This window comes from Alligator mississippiensis, chromosome 6 (genome assembly GCF_030867095.1).
Source record: "Alligator mississippiensis isolate rAllMis1 chromosome 6, rAllMis1, whole genome shotgun sequence".
NCBI classification, from domain to species: domain Eukaryota; kingdom Metazoa; phylum Chordata; order Crocodylia; family Alligatoridae; genus Alligator; species Alligator mississippiensis.
In genome coordinates, this window is record NC_081829.1 from 83,596,160 (window position 1) to 83,616,267 (window position 20,108).

The 20,108-nt window shown below is 41.7% G+C and overlaps 1 protein-coding gene across 1 annotated transcript in view; it reads left to right on the forward strand.

Moving 5' to 3' along the window:
* Window positions 1-20,108, forward strand: part of CPXM2 (carboxypeptidase X, M14 family member 2) — a 157,472-nt gene that overhangs the window by 78,666 nt on the left and 58,698 nt on the right. The window contains exons 5-6 of the mRNA XM_014600948.3: window positions 15,266-15,350; window positions 16,340-16,490. Coding sequence (XP_014456434.1) covers window positions 15,266-15,350; window positions 16,340-16,490 — 236 coding nt within the window. The remainder of the gene's footprint in view (window positions 1-15,265; window positions 15,351-16,339; window positions 16,491-20,108) is intronic.

A 20,108-nucleotide genomic window follows, 5' to 3' on the forward strand; every position in this document is an offset into this window, starting at 1 on the left:
GTGCTCAGGAGAAGACCCCACTTAGTGTGCCCAAAAGTCCTAGTCCTGCCTCTGAGATTATCATGCCTCAAAAGTGTAGGACTCTGCCTCAGCTCAAGGAGAATCCCACTGTTTGCACTATGGGGTCCCATTGTACGTTGTTTAACAGGTCAGAAATAATTCAGTAAGTTATGTTTCCCTTGGAATATACAGAACAGAAACCTGTTCTTTCCTATAGCTAATGCAAATAGATACAAATATGCAGAGTATTGCTGTGCAGTGCTTAATAAGTGGTCTGCATGGAAAAATTGGTAGCTAGACCTGGTTTCTCTGTCAGAACAACCGTAGAACAAAGCATGTGTGTTTGTCTAAAAGCACTAGCAGGCTCGCTCTCAGGATGCTTGAGATCTGCCGCTTACTCTGGCTTTTCAAGGTGCCGATGAGAAGTGGGAAGTATAGTATTTTTGATATCTCTTCTCTTCTGGAGTGTCATGAGGAATTTGTCATGCATGCAAGCAGCACTGAGAACAAATGAACTACATTTCAAAATAATAGCTGAACATGGTATGGATTCATTACTACAGGACAAATGCTATATTTAATGATGAGTTATTTTACTTGAAAAGGCTATTTTTCCACAGGGCTTGTCATTCCACTTTTTAAAATTGTTACGCATTGGACAGCAGCAGAAAAAAAAAAGTCTGCTGGCTATTTTGTTTTAATGGAGTCAAAATGGCTTAATTGTATTTTGGGAAAATAATCAATAGTAGTCATAGCAATTAAAACATTTAAGGTCATGTTGTGCCTCTGGGGTATTGCCTATTGTAAGTGGCTTTACAGCTTGTCAGGTCACTGAGTGGACATGATGACTGTGAGCACAACGTTTTTCTACTGGAAAAGAGAGTAATTTGTGACTTGCAATTTTAAGAGGCGATGTACACTCCCCTCATTGATCAGCCAGCTCTGTTGCCTGTCCCATGGATTCTGCTAGTCCCCCCCCCTGCTCACATTATTTTTGATAAGTTGTTGCAGGAGAATAGCATACCCAGAGCAGGTGGATGACAGCAGGCTCCTTTCTCCCTGCCATGCTGAGCAGCCATATTAAGCAAGGCCAAAATCTTGCCTTAAAAAGTAACAGAGACTTACTATGATACCCTTAGCAATATGCTAGTGACTAGGATGTAATGAGCAGCAATGCTGGACAATAGGTGCAGAGTCTGTTTTCAGTCAAATCAGATCAGCATACAGATACGGTAGGTACAGTGGTGACCATTCCACTTGCCAGCAGTACCACTAAAAATATCTAAGAAACCAGTTTTCTGCCATGTTTAGAAAAAAAAGCAAAACGAAAAGGCAGTAGCCACATGATACTATAATATTGTTTCCAATATAACTTGGAACTAGGTTATAAATGCTCTTTCTTTCCCAAGAACAGTGGTTACTATAGATATTTGCTTTTAAATAAAAATCTTACACTCATAAGGAGGCTACAAGTGTGCTTCAGTATAACTTCAGCAAATTCATTGGAAATGTCTCCTGTGTTTTTATCCAAATGTTGCAATAAAATCAATGGCTGCTATCCATTGACACATAAGGGGAAAAAAATCGTATCAGTACAAACTACTATTTACCCTGACTCCCACTCAGTGACATAACTGCTGAGATTCTGATGGCTTCCCTGGAGATGTTAAGTTCTCACTGCAAAAACTGTTCCAACTTTGCTGAAACTGTATTAGTTCTGGTGATCCTTTATGCCTGATGGGATTTCCCTGGAAATGTCTAAAAATAAGTCTGAATTCAGTGCATAGACACAACCAAATATTCCAGTATATTTACACCATTATGAATAGTCTTATGTCTTATATTGATGTCAGTGACTACTTTTCTAAATAAAGAATACTTTGCATTGACTCTGGTGTGGATAATTCATCTTATTTCATACCATCTTAGTAGAGCCATCTCATGTCTTTGAAGTTGTTATATTTTGGGTAGAGGAAGAAAGACAATCTGCCTCTGACAGCTTAAACTTGGAATGCACTTTATTTATTTAATTTCAGTTTTGTCACTATATTAGTATCCCTCCTAGGTCTTTGTAACCTGTGAGGAAATTTGATACATGACTCATCTTGGCAGGCAATTTTAATTAGTGCCTTTCATTGTTAATCACTCCCTCTTCAGGACTTTCAGCTCGTGACAAGTCTAGATGGCTTTGACTCTGTGCAGGAATAGTATTTACATGGCAAGTTATTCGATTGATGGAGACAATCAAAGTTGCATCAGCTTGTGCTTGCAAATATCATGTATCAGGTTTCTGGGATTCAGGAGTATTTTTCAGCATCATTAGTGAACAGTGCATCATCAGATGACCCTTGTCAGAGAATACACAATTGTTATTCCCTACATGAATTTGCAAAGTCTAGGTGGGGAGAATGAAACAGAACTTCAAATGAGCAGAACTTTCTTTTAGACACTGTGGGTGACAGGATATATTAAAACAATGCGCCGTAGGAGTCTGCCAGTGCTGCCCTACCGAATCAACGATGGGGAGTAAGATTATGATGTCTGACTGAGTTCTTTGGGAATTTTTACATTAAACATTGAAAATGACACATTTAGAAACAGGAATACATAAAACACCCGTGAGGAATGAAATTCAGCCTCATGGTCAGAGGTCATATAGTGACAAACAGATCTTGCTAGTCAAATCCTTGATTAAAAACCTGTGCATTCTGCTCTTCTTTATAACTTGCTCAAGCAGAAGTGACATCATGACATTTGATACATAATGAACAAGACAGATACTTGTTACACATACTTATATTTGTAGATTGGACTTGCCTTTTTCAAAGGCTAGTGTCTATTTTGCATGAACTAAATTGAGCTCAGCTTTACTTGACTGCACTTTGTGGGTACAGACACTTGCACACATACTTTAAATGACCTAACACAGTGGTTCTCAACCTTTTTTGTACCAGGACCCATTTGTAAACATCGATGGCAAGTCCTGACACAGTGCTCCTCACTCCCGACCTCCTGCCCTCAGCCCCACAGTGTGTGTGTGGGATGGCATGGAGGGGCCCCCAAGCAGCCCCTGGCAGGCTGGAGCTCTGCCAGCCTGCATGGGAAAAACCTTGGCTTCCCATGTTTTTCTCCTTAAAGGAGAATCCATTTTTGAAGTTTGTTGATCCATTTTTAAAGCTTGTTCACAACCCTTTCATATATCCTTGCAACCCACTTTTGAGTCATGACCCGTGGGTTGAGAAACGCTGATCTAGCACCTGTACACAGAGAGATTAGCATTTACATCCCTCATCAGTGGACTTTGCAGATGAATTTTCTAATACTCGCATGCCAACAGATGAGAGATTATTCAGTGTAGCCATAAGTTTGTTTAGGCTAATTTCTTGTGGATACATGAGAAATGTAGGACAATTTATCCCGTACATAGGCCAACAGTCAATTAAGGAGAGAATTTTTTAAATGGAGAAAAAATGAACTAAAAGTTTTTGCTTATTATCCATGAAGATTGGCAAAGAGGAAATTTGGTTAAAAGTACTTCACAGAACAAGGAAATTTCAATGTAGATTTTTGTGCAGACTAGCCTATAAATCATAGGTGTCCTCAGATTGAGCAGAAACAAGGAATCGTAAGTTTGAAAGGAACTTCAAGGCTATCTAGCTCAACCCGGATCAGAGATGCAAGATGCACTATTCCTTAAGCATCACAGTGTGATGCTTATCCAGCTTCTTTTTGAACACCTCCAATGAAGGAGATCTCACAACTTTCTAGAAAGCTTGCTCCATTGTCCTACTGCTGAGGCAGTTTTTCTTAAGCTCTGATTCAAATCTGCTTTCGCTATGGTTGAAACCCATTTGTCTCATTCCTGCCCCTGTGGGAATGGAGAACAGTTGTTCTTCTTCTTTATGGCAGCCTTTCAAATATTTGGAAACTGCTATCACATCGCCCATTAATTTCTTTTTCTGCAGACTAAACACACCTACTTCCCTCAACCATTTCTCATCTAGCATTCCAGCCCTTGCATCGTCTTTATTAGTCACCTTTTGCATCCTCTCAAGTTTCTCTACATCCTTCTTAAAATTTGGTGCCTGGCACCCCCGAGTCGAGTGGTACTACCAGCCGCCCATGTCTTGCACTGAATACTTTTTTTTTAGCACAGCTCAGAATTGTTTTTACTGGTTTTTGTGATTATATCACATTGCAGACTCATGCTGAGTTGTGATCCACCATAACCCCAAACCTTTTATCAGCAGCACTTTGTCTAGCCCCATTCCATATGCCTGCACTTGCTTTTACTTCCTTAAGTTCAGCAACTTAAAATTGTTCTTGTTGAATTTCATTTTGTTGTCTACAGAAATGAAATTCAATAGAGATTAATGTAACATTTGTAGGATAGAAAATGCCTGTATTGCTTGTTGAGAACTAGGACCATGGGACTCTGGTGCTGGGTGCTCTGGTAACAGAAATAATTAACAATAGTAATAACAATAGTTACTATTATTTATTATTATAGCATCATCAGGAATGTCAGGTATATTTGGGCATCAGGTTGTCTGGGCAGTTGGGTGAATGAAAGACTCTTCTCTGCAGTGAGGAAATGGTGAATTTTAATCTCCTAAATCTAAGGATCAAATTTTCAAAAGAATGGGGCACCAACAACCAGGACCAGATTTTGAAAAAGAGTACAGCACATTGGGGGTCATATTATTTTGGAAAAATGGCTAGAGGAGCTCTTTGGGAACAGCTGAATGCTGATCACTGATCATCTTTCAAAACTAACCTTTAAACTGATCTTTATAGGGGTACTCAACTCTTTCAAAATATGTTGAAAACGTGAAAGTCTGGCCCTGGGTTCTTTTACATGGGGCCTCTAAAGAAATGAATTTCTCCTAAATGCAGGGTATTCGTTTGGGTCAAACAGAACTTATATTAAAAGCCAAATATTTAAACATTTGAATTGTTAAAAAATAATTCTACTTTACATGCTGTATGATTTAAATATACCCATGCACACCTACATACTAGTTTACACACACATGCACACATGTGTATTTGTGTTTTTATAAAACAAATATATAAAACATTCATATAAATGTGGGTTACTTGCTGGCTGAAATGTGGTTAACATGAGTGTTTTATATCTTTTAATTTTACTTACAGTTAGAAGCAGTTGGATAGTGGGTGTTTTAATATTAACACTTCTTTTCATTTTATAATTGCTTCAGACTACAAATTCCCTTTTGATGCAAAAATTCATTTAAATTCCAACATGCTGCTTCTGTCACCTAGCTATAGATTTTTTAAAGAGCATTAATAGCATGTAGGGGATTGGAAAATTTCAGCTTTGCTTAAAGTCTGGGTGGTTTTCTTTTCATGCCAGGATTTCTTTGTTTCAAATGTCCCTGACTGAAAATGTAGGCTATAATAAGGGCTGCACGCCAGTATTCTGCCCATTTTATTTTCCGTTCATTTATGGTGTGTTATAATGTATTTACATCTGATTATCATGACAGTATAAGAATAATTTGATCAGCTGGAGCCAGGGATATTGTAGACAGTGTTAATCTGAACTGTTTCAATGCATGACAATCTAATCTCTAACATCTCTGCTGCTGTAGTCTTGTGTCTCTTCTAAACAGAACCTGTCAATCATTGTTGTGTTGAAATTGTGTGCTGATTTGATGATGTAGGTGAACATCCACTAGCAAGTGGGATGAGATCATGAAATTTATTTTTACTTGTTCCTTGTTTAGCTCTTGATTATTGAAGACTTGCGTGTAAATATTGCATGCGTATGCTCTTGCTTGAAAAGCAGTATATATAGGGGGAGTGATTTTGGGGGACTTTTGCAAAGTGCAAGGCTTTCTACGCACCCATACATGCTATAAATCTGGCAGATAACCATATGGAACCTGTTTATGTACCATTTTCTCACCTGCCATTCACAATATTAGTTGATATTGCATGATGATGTGTTTATTGATCTGCTAGGGAGAAGACAGGTTAGAGCAGGGGTAGGTAACATTTTTTGGCTGGAGTGCCGAAAAAAACATAATGTCTACCTTGGAAGGTGCCGGAGTGCTGACATGACCAGAGCAGCTGTTCACAGCCTGCCAGCTGCAGCTGGCCCATGGAGCCCAGTCTGCTCCCAGCAGGGCTTGCAGCCTCCCAGCTGCCTTCTGGGAACAGCCTGGGCTCCGTGGCTGGCAGCAGCTGCTTAGAGCCCGGGCTGGCAGTGGTGTGCCAAGCAAAATGGCTTTGCGTGCCATGCTCAGCATGCGTCAGGGGTTGTTGACCCCTGGGTTAGGGAATAATTAAAAAGAGGCTGAGCCTGAAAAAAAGGAAAAAAAGAAAATATAAGGTGAGAGTGCTAAGAATGTTGGACTGAGGAGGGAAAAGAAATAGAATATTTTTAAAGGAAAACAGGCAACTTATAATGGAATGGAGCAAAGAGGGAGGACACATCTCTGGGCCTGTGGCATCACATTACGATGTGATCAATAAGTTGAGGGTGAAAACTATATGAAAATGTAATGCATATAGAGGGGAAAGTTGGTTAGGAAAGTAGTATGAACTGTGAAAGATGTGTGTTAATTCCATGCTTTGCTATAGATTTCTTGCCTGGCTTAGGCAACTCAGTTAATCACTTTGTATTTATTTTTCCCATCTGTAAAATGGGGACGATAACATTTCCCTTAACTGCAGGGAAACTGTAAGTGTAATAGCTATATTAAAGATCATGAGGTGTTCAGGTATCAGGATGACTGGGGGCATATCAACACTTCATGTGGTTAATGAATACAACACACAAAACCTAAATAATTAGTGAAATAATATCTGCCACATCAAGTATACTTGGAAGGAAAACCTTCACAAAGATTATAAAATCTGCACAACAAACACTGATTTTTTTTTTTGCCTTTTGCTGATATATTACTCTACAGAGGCAGAACTGTCTGACAGAAGTGACTAAAAGGAAAAATAATGTTAATAGGAAACACCTGAATGAAAGTGAATCTTAACTGACCCAACTTTCTTGTGATCTGCAGGTCTTTTTCTTTCATGGCTGAAATTTAACATTTTGGTTTGTGAGGAACTCATGCAAGCTACACTTAAGCCCATATTTGTGTCAGAACAGTGTGTACCAGATATAATAAAATAACTTTTTAAGCCTTTTAAAAGCATACTGTCTACAATAACATTTCTACTGCTTGTCCTGCACATAAAAATACCTGAATAATAAATTCAGTTTTTTCCTGATACTGATATAGGAAACTTGCATATATTATGTTTCCATGTGCTTACAAGGCAAATACACACTTGTGATTTTATATAGTGTAAGATTACGCTAGATTCAGATATTTGCAGAATCCATTCAGCAGACCCTCTCAGCATGTTTTTTTTCTCACAGAGCTAAAGTCACCTAAACTTCCCTGCTGGAACGTTTTCCAAATTGTTTTCTGGTTTCCTTGGAAAGTTTTGTTCTTAAATGTTTATACGTCCTTTGTAAAGTGGCATGAGACATTTTGACACCAAGTGCTACAGAAATAGTTATTGCCTTCAGATCTCAGGCCTAGTGGCTAATTCAGTTTATGAGTTGAATTGTACTATAGCCAGGTCACCAAGGTGAAGCAGAGATGTTGCCCAGTGCTTTTTTTAGGAGGAGTCCTTCTGGCTGTTGCAGAATTTCTCATGGCAAACAGGGAAGAGTGCACTCTGTATCTCATCCACCCTGCAGTATTGAAGTAATTTTGACTCTTTCTCAGAAGAGAGGGAACAAATAAAAATGAGTTCTCAAGCAGGTATGGTACAACACCTTTTATTGAGAACGTGCAATAGGACTGTATACTGGACAGTGTCATAGACTATAGCATACAATGAATGTGGCAAGAACCTTGCCACCAGTTGTGAGATCCGGAAAGAACATGTCAATCAAACCCATTCTGTTCTTCAGCTTCACCTAACTCGAGCCCTGTTATGTAGTCACTTGCACACGTGTACTTCTTTGGCACAAAACATCCGAGAATCCTGTTATCTGTTACCACTGGGCACATCCACATGAGAGGCTTAACTTCACGTTAGTATGGTTTACTGTGAAGTAACCATGTGCGCCTATATGTGCTCATGCTTATTTGGCAGTAAACTTCCCTAATACGAGTACATTTGCTACCTGCAAATGCAAGTAGCAAATTCATTTGACATTAGTAACATCACCGAACCACTCATCTAGATGCCTGACCGGGAACAAAATTTGCTCCTGGTCAGCCATCCACCAGGGGGCAGGAAATAGCTCCCTGCCTCCAGGAGCTTCCTGCTGCCAGGGCAGGCTCTGCCACAGGAGCCCAGGTGGGGACTATGTCTCCGTGCCCCAGCAAGAGGGAGCTCCAAGGCCCCTGTGCCCAGATCACTATTGGGAAGCAGGGCTAGGACATCCTTATCTCCCAGATCCTGCTCTGCCACCTTGATCAGGGAGTGGGGGCTGGGAGGCCCTTTTCTCCCAGCACCAGCTCCATGACCTTGGGGCTGCTGCTGGGAGATGCTTATCTCCTGGTCCCAGCTCCGCAACTGTGGGACCGGTGCTGGGAGACCCTTATCTCCCAGCCTGGGCTTCATGGTCACAGAGCTCAGGCTGGAAGATTCTTATCTTCCTGTCTGAGCTTCACGCTTGTGGGGCTTGGGTTGGGAGACCCTTATCTTCCAGTGGAACCTCTGCTGGGAAATAAGGGTCTCTCAGCCCCCATGACCATGCATCCAGTGCTAGGAGCTCCCTGCTGGTGGGGGCAGGAAAACCTGTTCCCTGCCCAGCTTCACAAGTGTGGAGCTGGGTGGGGGACAGGTTGGGGAGCTTGTTCCCCCTCCCTCCTCAGCTCCACACTCATGGAGCTAGGCAGGGAACAAGTGCAAGTATGGAGCTGTGTGGGGGACAGGCTGGGGAGCTTGTCCTCCCCCTCCCCCAGCTCCACACTTATGGAGCTGGGTGGGAACAAGATCCCCAGCTCCCACCCTATGTGCCTGGGTGGAGACAATGTCCCCTTGCCCTGGCAGCAGGGAGCTTCCAGCTCCTGCTCTGTGATAGTGGAGTGGGGGCAAGAGCATGTTCCCAGCCCCAGCTCTGCAATCACAGAGAGGTGGCTGGGAACAGGCTGGCTAAGTTCACTGATGACATCGAACTATGGGGAAGAGTGTCCACACTTGAGGATAGGCTAATGATCTAGGCTGACCTTGGTAGGCTTGTAAGGTGGGCAGATGAAAACCTGATGGCATTCAACATGGGAAAATGCAAGGTGCTAAACCTCGGGCGGTGGGGTGGAGGGGAACCCCGCATCACACTTATTGGCTGGGAGATGCTACATGCTAGCACCATGACCCAAAGATACTTGGGGGTCATGATTGACCACAAGATGAACACGATCCACCAATGTGATACCACAGCTGGCAAAGCAAACAAAACTCTGGCTTGCATCTACTGATGTTTCTTAAGCAAGACCCAGGAAGTCATCCTCCCACTGTACTCAGCCTTGGTGAGTTTACAGCTGGAGCACTGCATCCAATTCTGAGCTTCACAATTCAGAAGGTATGTGGAGATGCTTGAGATAGTCTAGACGAGAGCTATGCACGTGATCAGATAGCAGGCCTTATGAAGATAGGCTGAGAGCCATGGAGCTCTTCAGCCTAGAGAAGCGCAGGCTCAGGAGTGATTTGGTGGCTGCCGAAAAGTACATAGGTGGTATACATCAGGATCTGGGGGAACACCTGTTCACCAAGGCACCCCAAGGGAAGACAAAGTCCAAAGATCACAAACTCCTGGAAGACTGTTTTAGGTTGGACATAAGGAAAAACTTCTTTACCATCTGTGTTCCCAGAGCCTGGAATAGACTCCCCCCAGAGGTGGTGCAAGCACCTACTCTGGACACTTTCAAGAAACATTTGGATGCCTATCTTGCTGGGATCCTTTGACCCTAGCTGACTTCCTGCCCTTGGGCAGGGGACTGGACCTGATGATCTTCCGAGGTCCCTTCCAGCCCTAATGTCTATGAAATCATGTTATTTTTTTCAAAACCATTTATATAAGGAACCAATGAGTATGGAGAGATTTGATTTTTCACACTAATTTTATTTACAAAGTCCAAGTAAAAGTATTCTGGGAGGCTTTGCAGTTAATGGCAAGAAAAAGGAATGATGCCTTTTGGGTTTGTAACAAAATCGTTTTTTGGATTAGTCATCCTGATTCTGAAAACTGTCCAAAGAAAATACCAAAAATAAATACCATCGCATTTGTTCCCTCTCTCTTTCTCTGTTTCTATTTCTCTGCATATATATCAGTGTATATAACAAGATTTAAAAATCATATAACTCAGTTTTTCTTTCTTTTTCACTCTAACTTTTATTCTCCCTTTTCCTAGCATTTTGACTGGGGTTGTCTCCTCAATTCCATTTCCATCTTTGCTGGATGTAAACCTGCCTCTGTAAAATTTATGACCAGTGAGATCCTCTAGCACAACTGTCATATTATTACACAAGCCTAGGGAAGGAAAGAAAGTTACTTCCAAAAGCGCACAGAGCTTACATAGAGCTCTGAAGTTGCTGGTTATATCTTGTATCGTTTTACAGTCAGAAAGACTTGAGACGCCAGCATGGCACTTTGCAGAAGTGATACTCTAGTAAATCCCGTCTCTGGAGATGCTGCATTGAGAGAGAGCAAGTTAAGTGTTCTGTATAGAGCTTCTGTCTTTGAACAATTATTTAGCAAACGTTACAGTCAGTATTCCATTGTGGATGTTTTTCTTCTTTTCCCTACAGTGTCAAAAATGTTGGTATCCCTGGCAATATGCAAAATTTGCTGTTTATATTATTATGAATGGTAGAGTCTGATTCTTAAGCAAGCTTAATATTGATTTACTATTGAGATCTATCTATCTATCTATCTATCTATCTATCTATCTATCTATCTATCTATCTATCTCAATAGTTAATAATAAAACCAATAATTTGAATAGAATTTACAGCTGCAACAATAGATGAATTATTCCACCGCACTGGGTAGTCCCACTTGCATCAAACAACCTCAATGATTACATTCATCTGGTTATAACATTTAAAACAGTTTCCCTCCATAACCCAGGTTGACTTCCCTCTGGTCACATGCCCCTTCCATTAACAATAAATGGCAATACAGCTTTAACTATGATCCACCACTAGGTGTCAGAGGTGAGGCTTATGCTGTTCCAGGGGTGGTGGACTCTCTGCTCTTTCTTGGTAACTCAGCCAAAAAAAAAAAAAAAGGCTCCAATCAGCCACTGCAGGTAATAGGCTTCTTTTCTTTAGTTTCTTTCTGAAAAATACACCTCCTGCGAACACTAGGGGTTGAGTGTCCCCTCATATACCCATGCAGATTTGGGATTCTCACAGCCCACTCTGGGCTGTCTCTCCCCCCCAGCACCTCCACATGCAGACAGGGGATTCCCTCTGTGTGGGCAGTGGGGTCCCGCAGGGTTCGGTCCTTGGACCGATACTCTTTAATGTCTTCATCAGTGACTTGGACGAGGGAGTCAAATGTACTCTGTCCAAGTTTGCAGATGATACAAAGCTATGGGGGGATGTAGACACGCCGGAGGGCAGGGAACAGCTGCAAGCAGATCTGGACAGGTTGGACAAGTGGGCAGAAAACAACAGAATGCAGTTCAACAAGGGGAAATGCAAAGTGCTGCACCTAGGGAGGAAAAATGTCCAGCACATCTACAGCCTAGAGAATGACCTGCTGGGTGGCACAGAGGTGGAAAGGGATCTTGGAGTCCTAGTGGACTCCAAGATGAACATGAGTCGGCAGTGTGACGAAGCCATCAAAAAGGCCGACGGCACTTTATCGTGCATCGGCAGATGCATGACGAATAGGTCCAAGGAGGTGATACTTCCCCTCTATCGGGCGCTGGTCAGACCACAGTTGGAGTACTGCGTGCAATTCTGGGCGCCGCAATTCAAGAGGGATGCGGATAACCTGGAGAGGGTCCAGAGAAGGGCCACTCGTATGGTTAAGGGCCTGCAGACCAAGCCCTACGAGGAGAGACTAGAGAAACTGGACCTTTTCAGCCTCCACAAGAGAAGGTTGAGAGGTGACCTTGTGGCTGCCTATAAGTTCATCATGGGGGCACAGAAGGGTATTGGTGAGTATTTATTCACCAAGGCGCCCCCGGGGGTTACAAGAAATAATGGCCACAAGCTAGCAGAGAGCAGATTTAGACTGGACATTAGGAAGAACTTCTTCACAGTTAGCGTGGCCAAGGTCTGGAACGGGCTCCAAAGGGAGGTGGTGCTCTCCCCTACCCTGGGGGTCTTCAAGAGGAGGTTAGATGAGCATCTAGCTGGGTGGGGTCATCTAGACCCAGCACTCTTTCCTGCTTATGCAGGGGGTCGGACTCGATGATCTATTGAGGTCCCTTCTGACCCTAACATCTATGAATCTATGAATCTCTGCAGGCCTGTCCCTGCAGTACAAACCTTTCCAGCCCAAACAGAGGACTTACATCTGCAGGTCCCTGACCAGGCATCTTCTCCCAGCTAGCTTATGAACTCTTCCCCACTCTTCCCCTGGTTACCTGTGTCCCTGATTGCACAGCTCCGACCCGGGTGGGGAATCAGCTTCTCCTGGGATGACTGAGGCTTTCCTCTGTCCTGAAGTCTGCTCCCCAGCAATCCTCAGCAACATGCCCTCTGCCTGTTCGGGAAGAGGGTCTGGTGTAGGTTCCAGGCTGGTGTAGCTCTCCTACAGCTTCTCTCTCCAGCTCCTTTTCCCTCCCTCAACTTTTATGGCTCCATAGTAGCCAATCAGAGCCCAGAGTTTGCATTGGGGCTCTGGTTACAGTTCAAATCCTCATAAAAAGCATGCATTTTGCACAGCATACCCTCCATTTGGAAAAGCTATTGAACCCTCTGCAAACTTTTTACCGCCTTTTTTGCAAAGTTCTTAGGGACAGCCCACCCACTCAGCTTGCAGCTAAGCAAGACTTTGCAGCTGTTACACTATTAATTTTTTTTTTTGCTGGCAGTGGTTCATTTAAGTATTATCTAGCAGGTCACCATCTTGTAGAAGAGAAGATTTAAAATATTTCTCTCCAGTCTTAGAGAAGTTGGGTGAACATTAGTTGTGCTTGATCATGCAGCTAGAAAACTAGTGAAATACCCTCTTGCCACCCAGCTTCCCTTGCTCCCTATCAACAGTCCTGGAAATATCTAAGAGTACTTTGTGCCTTTAGGCCCAAGTAAAGCAAAGACTTTAGTCATGGCCCCAGAGATGAGTCAGTGAGTAGGACAGTGGTTCTCAACCATTTTAGACTTAAGGCGCCCCTGGATAGATTCAAGGCTCCCCTCATCAAATGTCAGCTCTTAGTTTTTACTCATTTTCTGAGTACAGAAAAATACTGGAACAATTTGTCTGTTGCAAAGAACTCAAAAAGACTACAGTAGGTCTGAATGTTTTTAACACTATGGCTTCCTATTTGAAATCTCTGGGTTTATCTTGTGAATCATGTTTACACACTTAACAATGTTAATATTGCATGGTGCTCCATGATACCTTTGGCAGAATCTCAAGGCATCCCAAGGTGCTGTAGCACTCTGGCTGAGTCGCTGGAGCAGTGGCTCTACCCCATACTGGACTGGCCATAGGATCAGATGTCTATCTCAGTCAGGCTTAGAAGTAATAGTTTATTCCTTATGCCATTTAATGACTGGGAAGGGCAAAGCAAAATATAACCATAATATAGAAAGGGAGATTCTGGCTACTAGAAGCAGAGATGACTTGCACAAGAAATAGCTGGAAGGGCCATTTGAAAAGTCAGAACCACACAGCTCAAACTATAATGCTTCTGTGTGCAGGGCCGTCCCTGGGGGCGGGAATCGGGGCAACTGCCCTGGGCTCCACACTTTAGGGGCCCTGTGGAGCTGGGCAGGGTGGTTGTGGTGACTTCACGCTGCCTCCGACTTCACATCTGGCTGCTTGTCCCTCCCCCTGCCGCCCATTGCTGAATCCATGGCCTCCAGCTGCGCAGCACCCCCCCACCGCCGAATCTGCCACTGGCTTCCTCGCATCTGGGGGTGGGACCCTGCACAGGCTGATTTCCCCAGGCCCCACACCCTTCTTGGGTTGTCTCTGTCTGTGTGTTATGATTACTGGAGTAGTGCCGTGATGGCCCAGTTGGCTGCCTTCTAGCATGTTAGGGGCTCAGTTAAATATCTCTGTGATTCTGTTGAGCTTGGTTCCTAATCCTCTCCAGTGTTTGTTCATCTTCAGCATTCAGTTTACAAGGCCCTTCATGAATAACTTTTTCAAGACTCATGCACCCCTCATGTTTATGCCAGGAAATGGAAACAGCCTGCAACTAAAAATATGAAGAGCCACAGTGGGCACATCTCTACATGTCCCTATGGCACCTTTCATAGATTCATAGATGTTAGGGTCAGAAGGGACCTCAATAGATCATCGAGTCCAACCCCCTGCATAAGCAGGAAACCCCCTGCATAAGTTTAATACTGCGCTGTCATTTAGTACTTCCTTTTGGAAGTACTAAATGACTAAAGTAAACAATGATGGTGTGGTAACAGCCTCTACTGCGTTGTGCATGGTTATTTTTAGCTGCTAAGTCACTGTAGCAACACGCTATAATGAGGGCCCATGTTGCTACAGCGATGTAGCTGCAGCGTCACAGTTTGTGACTGCTGATGCCATATCACTGTAGCATATTGCTATGGTGACGTAGTGTAATGTGTAGATGTGCCGAGTATGTAACTGTTGTTACTTAATATAATGAGATTGTGATCCAAGAGTTTTTATTTCCTTTTTTCATTCTTGCTGACATTAATGGTAGGAATTATAAATGTTCTGTGTCTGAGAGAGCAAAGTTCTCAGACAGTGCAGAGTCTCTGGGACCTACGCAGATATTCCAAATAAGTCTTTAGTCAAGGGAGCTAGAAAGCTGATGCTGAATATGTTTCTGCATAAAAGGAAGGGAGAAGAGTGATCCTACTTTTTGGAACCCAGAAATGTTATTCTGGTGGTGTCTGTTACTTCCATCTGCCTAGGTTTTCAATTCATGTGCCAAAACCAGATTGGCATATCAGTTCACCAGCCAATTGCTGATATAACTTTGTGAAGTGGGATTCCTCTGACTCGCAGCTTTGTGAGTGTTATAGCACTGAAAACATTTGCATTAATTTGACAACAAGAGGAAAAAGACGAAATAGAAAAAAGAGTAACCTATTGCTTTCTGTTTAGGAGCGATTGGGTGACATCTTATAGGGTAATGGTGAGCAATGACAGTCACACCTGGATCACTGTCAAAAATGGATCTGGTGATATGGTAAGTACCATAAAATAGGGGCTTCATGAGCAATATTGAGTAAAACATACTTGGGGAAGAAAACACATTGAATTTTGAATTTTCAAGTTGTATTACATTTTTTTGGTGAATAATTACACAATGTGTACAATTTGCAATACAATTTATACAACATATTATAAAATTATATAATGTGTGCATGTGTGTGTATATATATATATATATATATATATATATATATATATATATATATAACCAATTGTGTATATATATTAGAGAATCTCCATGAAGCATCTAAGGAGGTACATATTCCCCTAGACTTCCCCATTGTCTGAATACTCTTGTTCTGTCCCACCTTGTACTGTATACATTGGTTCTACAGAGTACCCTCCACTGGTTTTGCAGAGATAATCCCTCCAACTCCTTGCACACATTGAGATATAGGTGCAAGGAGCTAGATCCAGGTGTGTATTTCCTGGCATCAACCAAATTACACTGATTTACAGTAGATGAAGATCTGTCCTGATATGTGAATTTGAACAGAGACATTCTCAGCCAGGGTCCCACTGACCTCATCTAAATTTTAGGGCAAAGCATGGTACACAGACAATAGTAATTCATGGTAAACAATTTTGAATCAACCTTGGGAATCTGAATACAAAGGTTTAAATTGTCAGTGTGTATGTAAGGGGCCCAGACAATCACATGCTTTGTGTTGGGAGAAGATCCAGGATTGTATGTTTTGGGTGTCCCCCAGTCCTTAGGTGTGTGTTGTCCAAGAAGGCTCTGGAGGAGATGGGCAATGACCTCCATCTCCTCTTCAATCTGGCTCACTTATAGTTGACTTGTTAGAGCATTTTTTTTTGGAGATTCCTTCTCCTATGACTCAAGGTCTTATCAGGGTGCAGTCTAAACCCAACTTCTGAGGAGTACCTGATGTTACAACCAAAGGTTCCCTTGATCCCTTTGAAGAGCTAAACCTGACTTTTTTTATGTTTGATCCTAAATAGATTTTTGAAGGAAACAGTGAGAAAGAGGTCCCAGTGCTCAATGTGCTACCAGTGCCCCTTGTTGCACGATATATCCGTATAAACCCTCGATCATGGTATGGAGAAGGGAGCATATGCATGAGAATGGAAATCTTAGGCTGCCCACTTCCAGGTAAGCATTATTCTTGGGTATAGATGGCAAATACTGCCAGAACCACAATACTTAGGTTGTAATCTTAAAGCCTCTCCTGGTACTTGATTTAATATCTCTTTTTAATAAAGCATGTAAAATACAACTGGCATAAATAGTGTAATTCTGTTAATTGGAACAGTAAAATGCATACATTCTGAAAAATTGCACGTGTAATCTAATGAGGATTTCTCTTGTGTTCAGATGAGGTGCAAAGTCATGCACCTTATTAAGTGAACATGTTCCAGGAAGGTATTAAAATTACACTGAAATATTCACATGTGGGTTTGATACATTCATAGATTTTTAAGGCCAGAAGGGACCAGTATGAACATTTATTCTTACTTACAGCATAGCACAGGCCATAGACATTCCTTGAATTAATTCCTGCTTCAAGACCAATAGCTATGGTTGAACTAGAACATATCTTTTCAGAAAATGTATCCAATCCAGATTTTTTAAATTCTGGTAATAGAGAATCCACTATAATCCTTGTTAAGTGTAAAATGTGGGCGAATTTACTTCATGACTATGGAAGTCACATATCTTGACATTTAGTAAAGGAAAATCTTTTAAATGCTAGACTTTTCATTATACATAGTAGTGCACAAAGTATCCCAATTTTTGTCCTTTGGAAGTTTAAATTGTTATGAAAATAAGACATTTAAGTTATGCTGGTGCTAGGACAATAAAGGGGTTATTGAGCAGAATATTGCTATAATTACTTCATGAGTTAGCAGATACAAGGTAGGAATTCAAGTTCCTTTAAAGAGAAAAGGCATTCCAGATTTCATATCGCCTCAAACCTATTATGTGTTTTCATTAGATATTTTAGAATCAGGTTTATGTGGGTATATGATGTCAATATATTTTTGCATCCGTTTGTGGAAGTTTTTTCTCCCCTAAGGTGGTCAACTACTGATTCTAAATCCTTCAACTGCATTCTTCTTTGATCTTAAATCTGGCATCTTGGGGATAGCTCTCTCTTTTTTTTGCAGGGGGCTATGAATAGTATTCTCAAAAATACTAGAGCCAGAAAAAGAACTGCCTTTCCAGAGCCTCTCATTACTGCTTTAACTGCTCCTGCTGCTGTTCAGAGACTTGCTGCTTCCAGTTCCACTGTTGATGTAGGGTCTTCACATGCCAAACAGAGGTAGCCCAATTTTTGTCCTTTAGAAGTTTAAATACTTGTGCAAAACAAAACAAAACAAAACAAAACAAGGTTATACTGGAGCTGGGGCAATGAAGGGAGCGTTCTACAAGCAAGAAGGGATTATTGGGCAGAACATTGCCATAAAAACAAAGAGGTTGTTGTCATAAATACTGGAGACAGAAAATAGAATTAACAGCCATGGTGGATTATACTACACTTCTCGGACTGTGTGTGAGGGAGCTAGGAATGTCCCTCCTGCTATGTACACTTAAGTGCACGTAGAAGTCTAGTTCATTGAAACCAACATTTTGGAAAGCTCAAACCTATGGGTTGCCTTTTTCTGTACTGATTGTATGTGTTGCCCTAGAGGCAATATTTCAGACCACTGATTGAAAGTACAGAAGGAAAAAAAAATCTGGTGGATTGGCAGAGATCAGTAGGTACTCTACATTTCATGTGGGGTTAGTTAAGTATGTACAAGCACTTTAGAAATCGAAAAGAAGCAAATGAGGAGTTATCTAGCTACCAGTGTACAACTGTGGTAAATGCATGTGCAAGATGGGCATAGAGTAGTGGTGCCTGTGGGCCAAATTTGGCCCATGGAACCATGGTAAGCAGCCTGCAGGGCTCCTCATGGCTCGGGAAATTTGGTTATGGGGAATTAGTGGTAATTAATACTGTCACCCCTCCCCTGCTGTCAAATTCCCAAGCCTTGCATAGCCCGATCAGGACCAGGCCATATCCCCTTCCCCCTACATGATGGAGTTGGGGCCAGACCATGTCCCGTTCCTCCCATGTGGCTGGATTAGGATTGGGCCCAGTCATGCCCCCTCACCCCATGCAACTGGATCAGGGCTGGCCTGCCCTCTGTCCCTCCTCCATGCATCTAGTTTGGCCTCACCACACCCATTGAATTGAACCCACTAGCCAGATCTGGCCTGTAGATAGACCAAGCTTTGCTCATCCTACCCATGGGGCATAAAGGTTGAGCACCATTGGAATAGAGAAATGAAGGCAGTGCTGGTACCACGTTGAAGAGCAACATATGCTACAGGGCAACAATTTATTCCCAGCTCTGTAGTACTCCATTCTCTTTACTCAAACCAAAGGAGAAAAAAAACAAAGTGAATACAGTTTGAGAGAGAGATGTTTTTAAAAAGTGCAGTTATTGCTTATGTAAGAAACAAGGACGTTTGTACGTGATATCTCTTGGACCAACTACCTGATTGGAATAGACTTGGACAAACTTTCCGGTACTATGGTACCCTTCCTCTGGCCTCTGGGAAAGAAATACATACAGCACAGCTAAATGTAATATCTACTTATATACTGGTGAACCTCAGTTAATGACATGTGCTAATAGATCAAATTCTGCTCACTCCTCACTGTTAGCCCTCAATAATTTAGGTGGCTTCACTGCATTTTACCTGTAGACAACTTCTATATAGAAGGAAAGATAGAAATAACGTTCTGTCTGCAGGAGAGGAACAGTACTGAAAGGTCTAACTGAAGAAGATGAAGAAGGTACCAGGTGCTTAATTCACTTCCTAATTTGAAAAAGGTTGCTTACTCTGTATCTCTACAGATGCAGCCTGACATGCACAGTTGCCTCAGAGGAATAGCTGTACTTTTTTGCTTGTTCATTCTCAAGTCTAACATAAAGCTGAAAGGAACTAGAAATGATCAAAAATACCTAAAACATAGAAGACAAAAAATCAGATAAGCTTTTCATGGATTTATCTTTCTCATAAAATGATCACAGTAGTAGATTAATTTTCAGTAGGATAAGTTGTTGCAAAACATTAAAATGTACAGAGTTCTCTTTAAAAATTATAACACTAAAACTATTTAACCAAATCTGAGCCAAGATATACAACCTGATTTCAGCTACTGCATGGTCAAGTAAATACCCTATTTGATATCCGACTTTTTTGCTGTAGTTGCCTAAAATGGTGTTAGAGAAGAGTATTTATTGTTATGAGTTGTTTTTGACACGCTACTCCACACCTTCAGTGATGAACAATCATTTACCCAAGTTGATCCCATTGACTTCAGTTAGATTACACAGAGAATAACTGCTCACTTGGAGTCCCAGACTGATTTTACTTTTATTCTGTTAGAGCCAATGCCTGAAGTAGCAGGAAAATTCAAGTTAACTTTGCCTGAGTCTGGGTTGTAGAAAAATGAGTCCAAATTCAATAAGGATTTTGGGTTGTAGCCAATATATTATAACACTACAGATTCATCAAGGGAGATGTCAAACAACACTGTTACCCTCAAGAAGTTTCCTTTTACTTTTTCATTGTTACATAAAATGTTTAGATAAAGTGTTATTCTTAGGCAGCATTTCCTAGGCTTAAAATGGAAAAGGTTGCTAGAAGCAATAATGTTTGTAGAGTCAGAATTAACTTTAAATATACTCATTATAAATGGTTAAAAAATTAGAA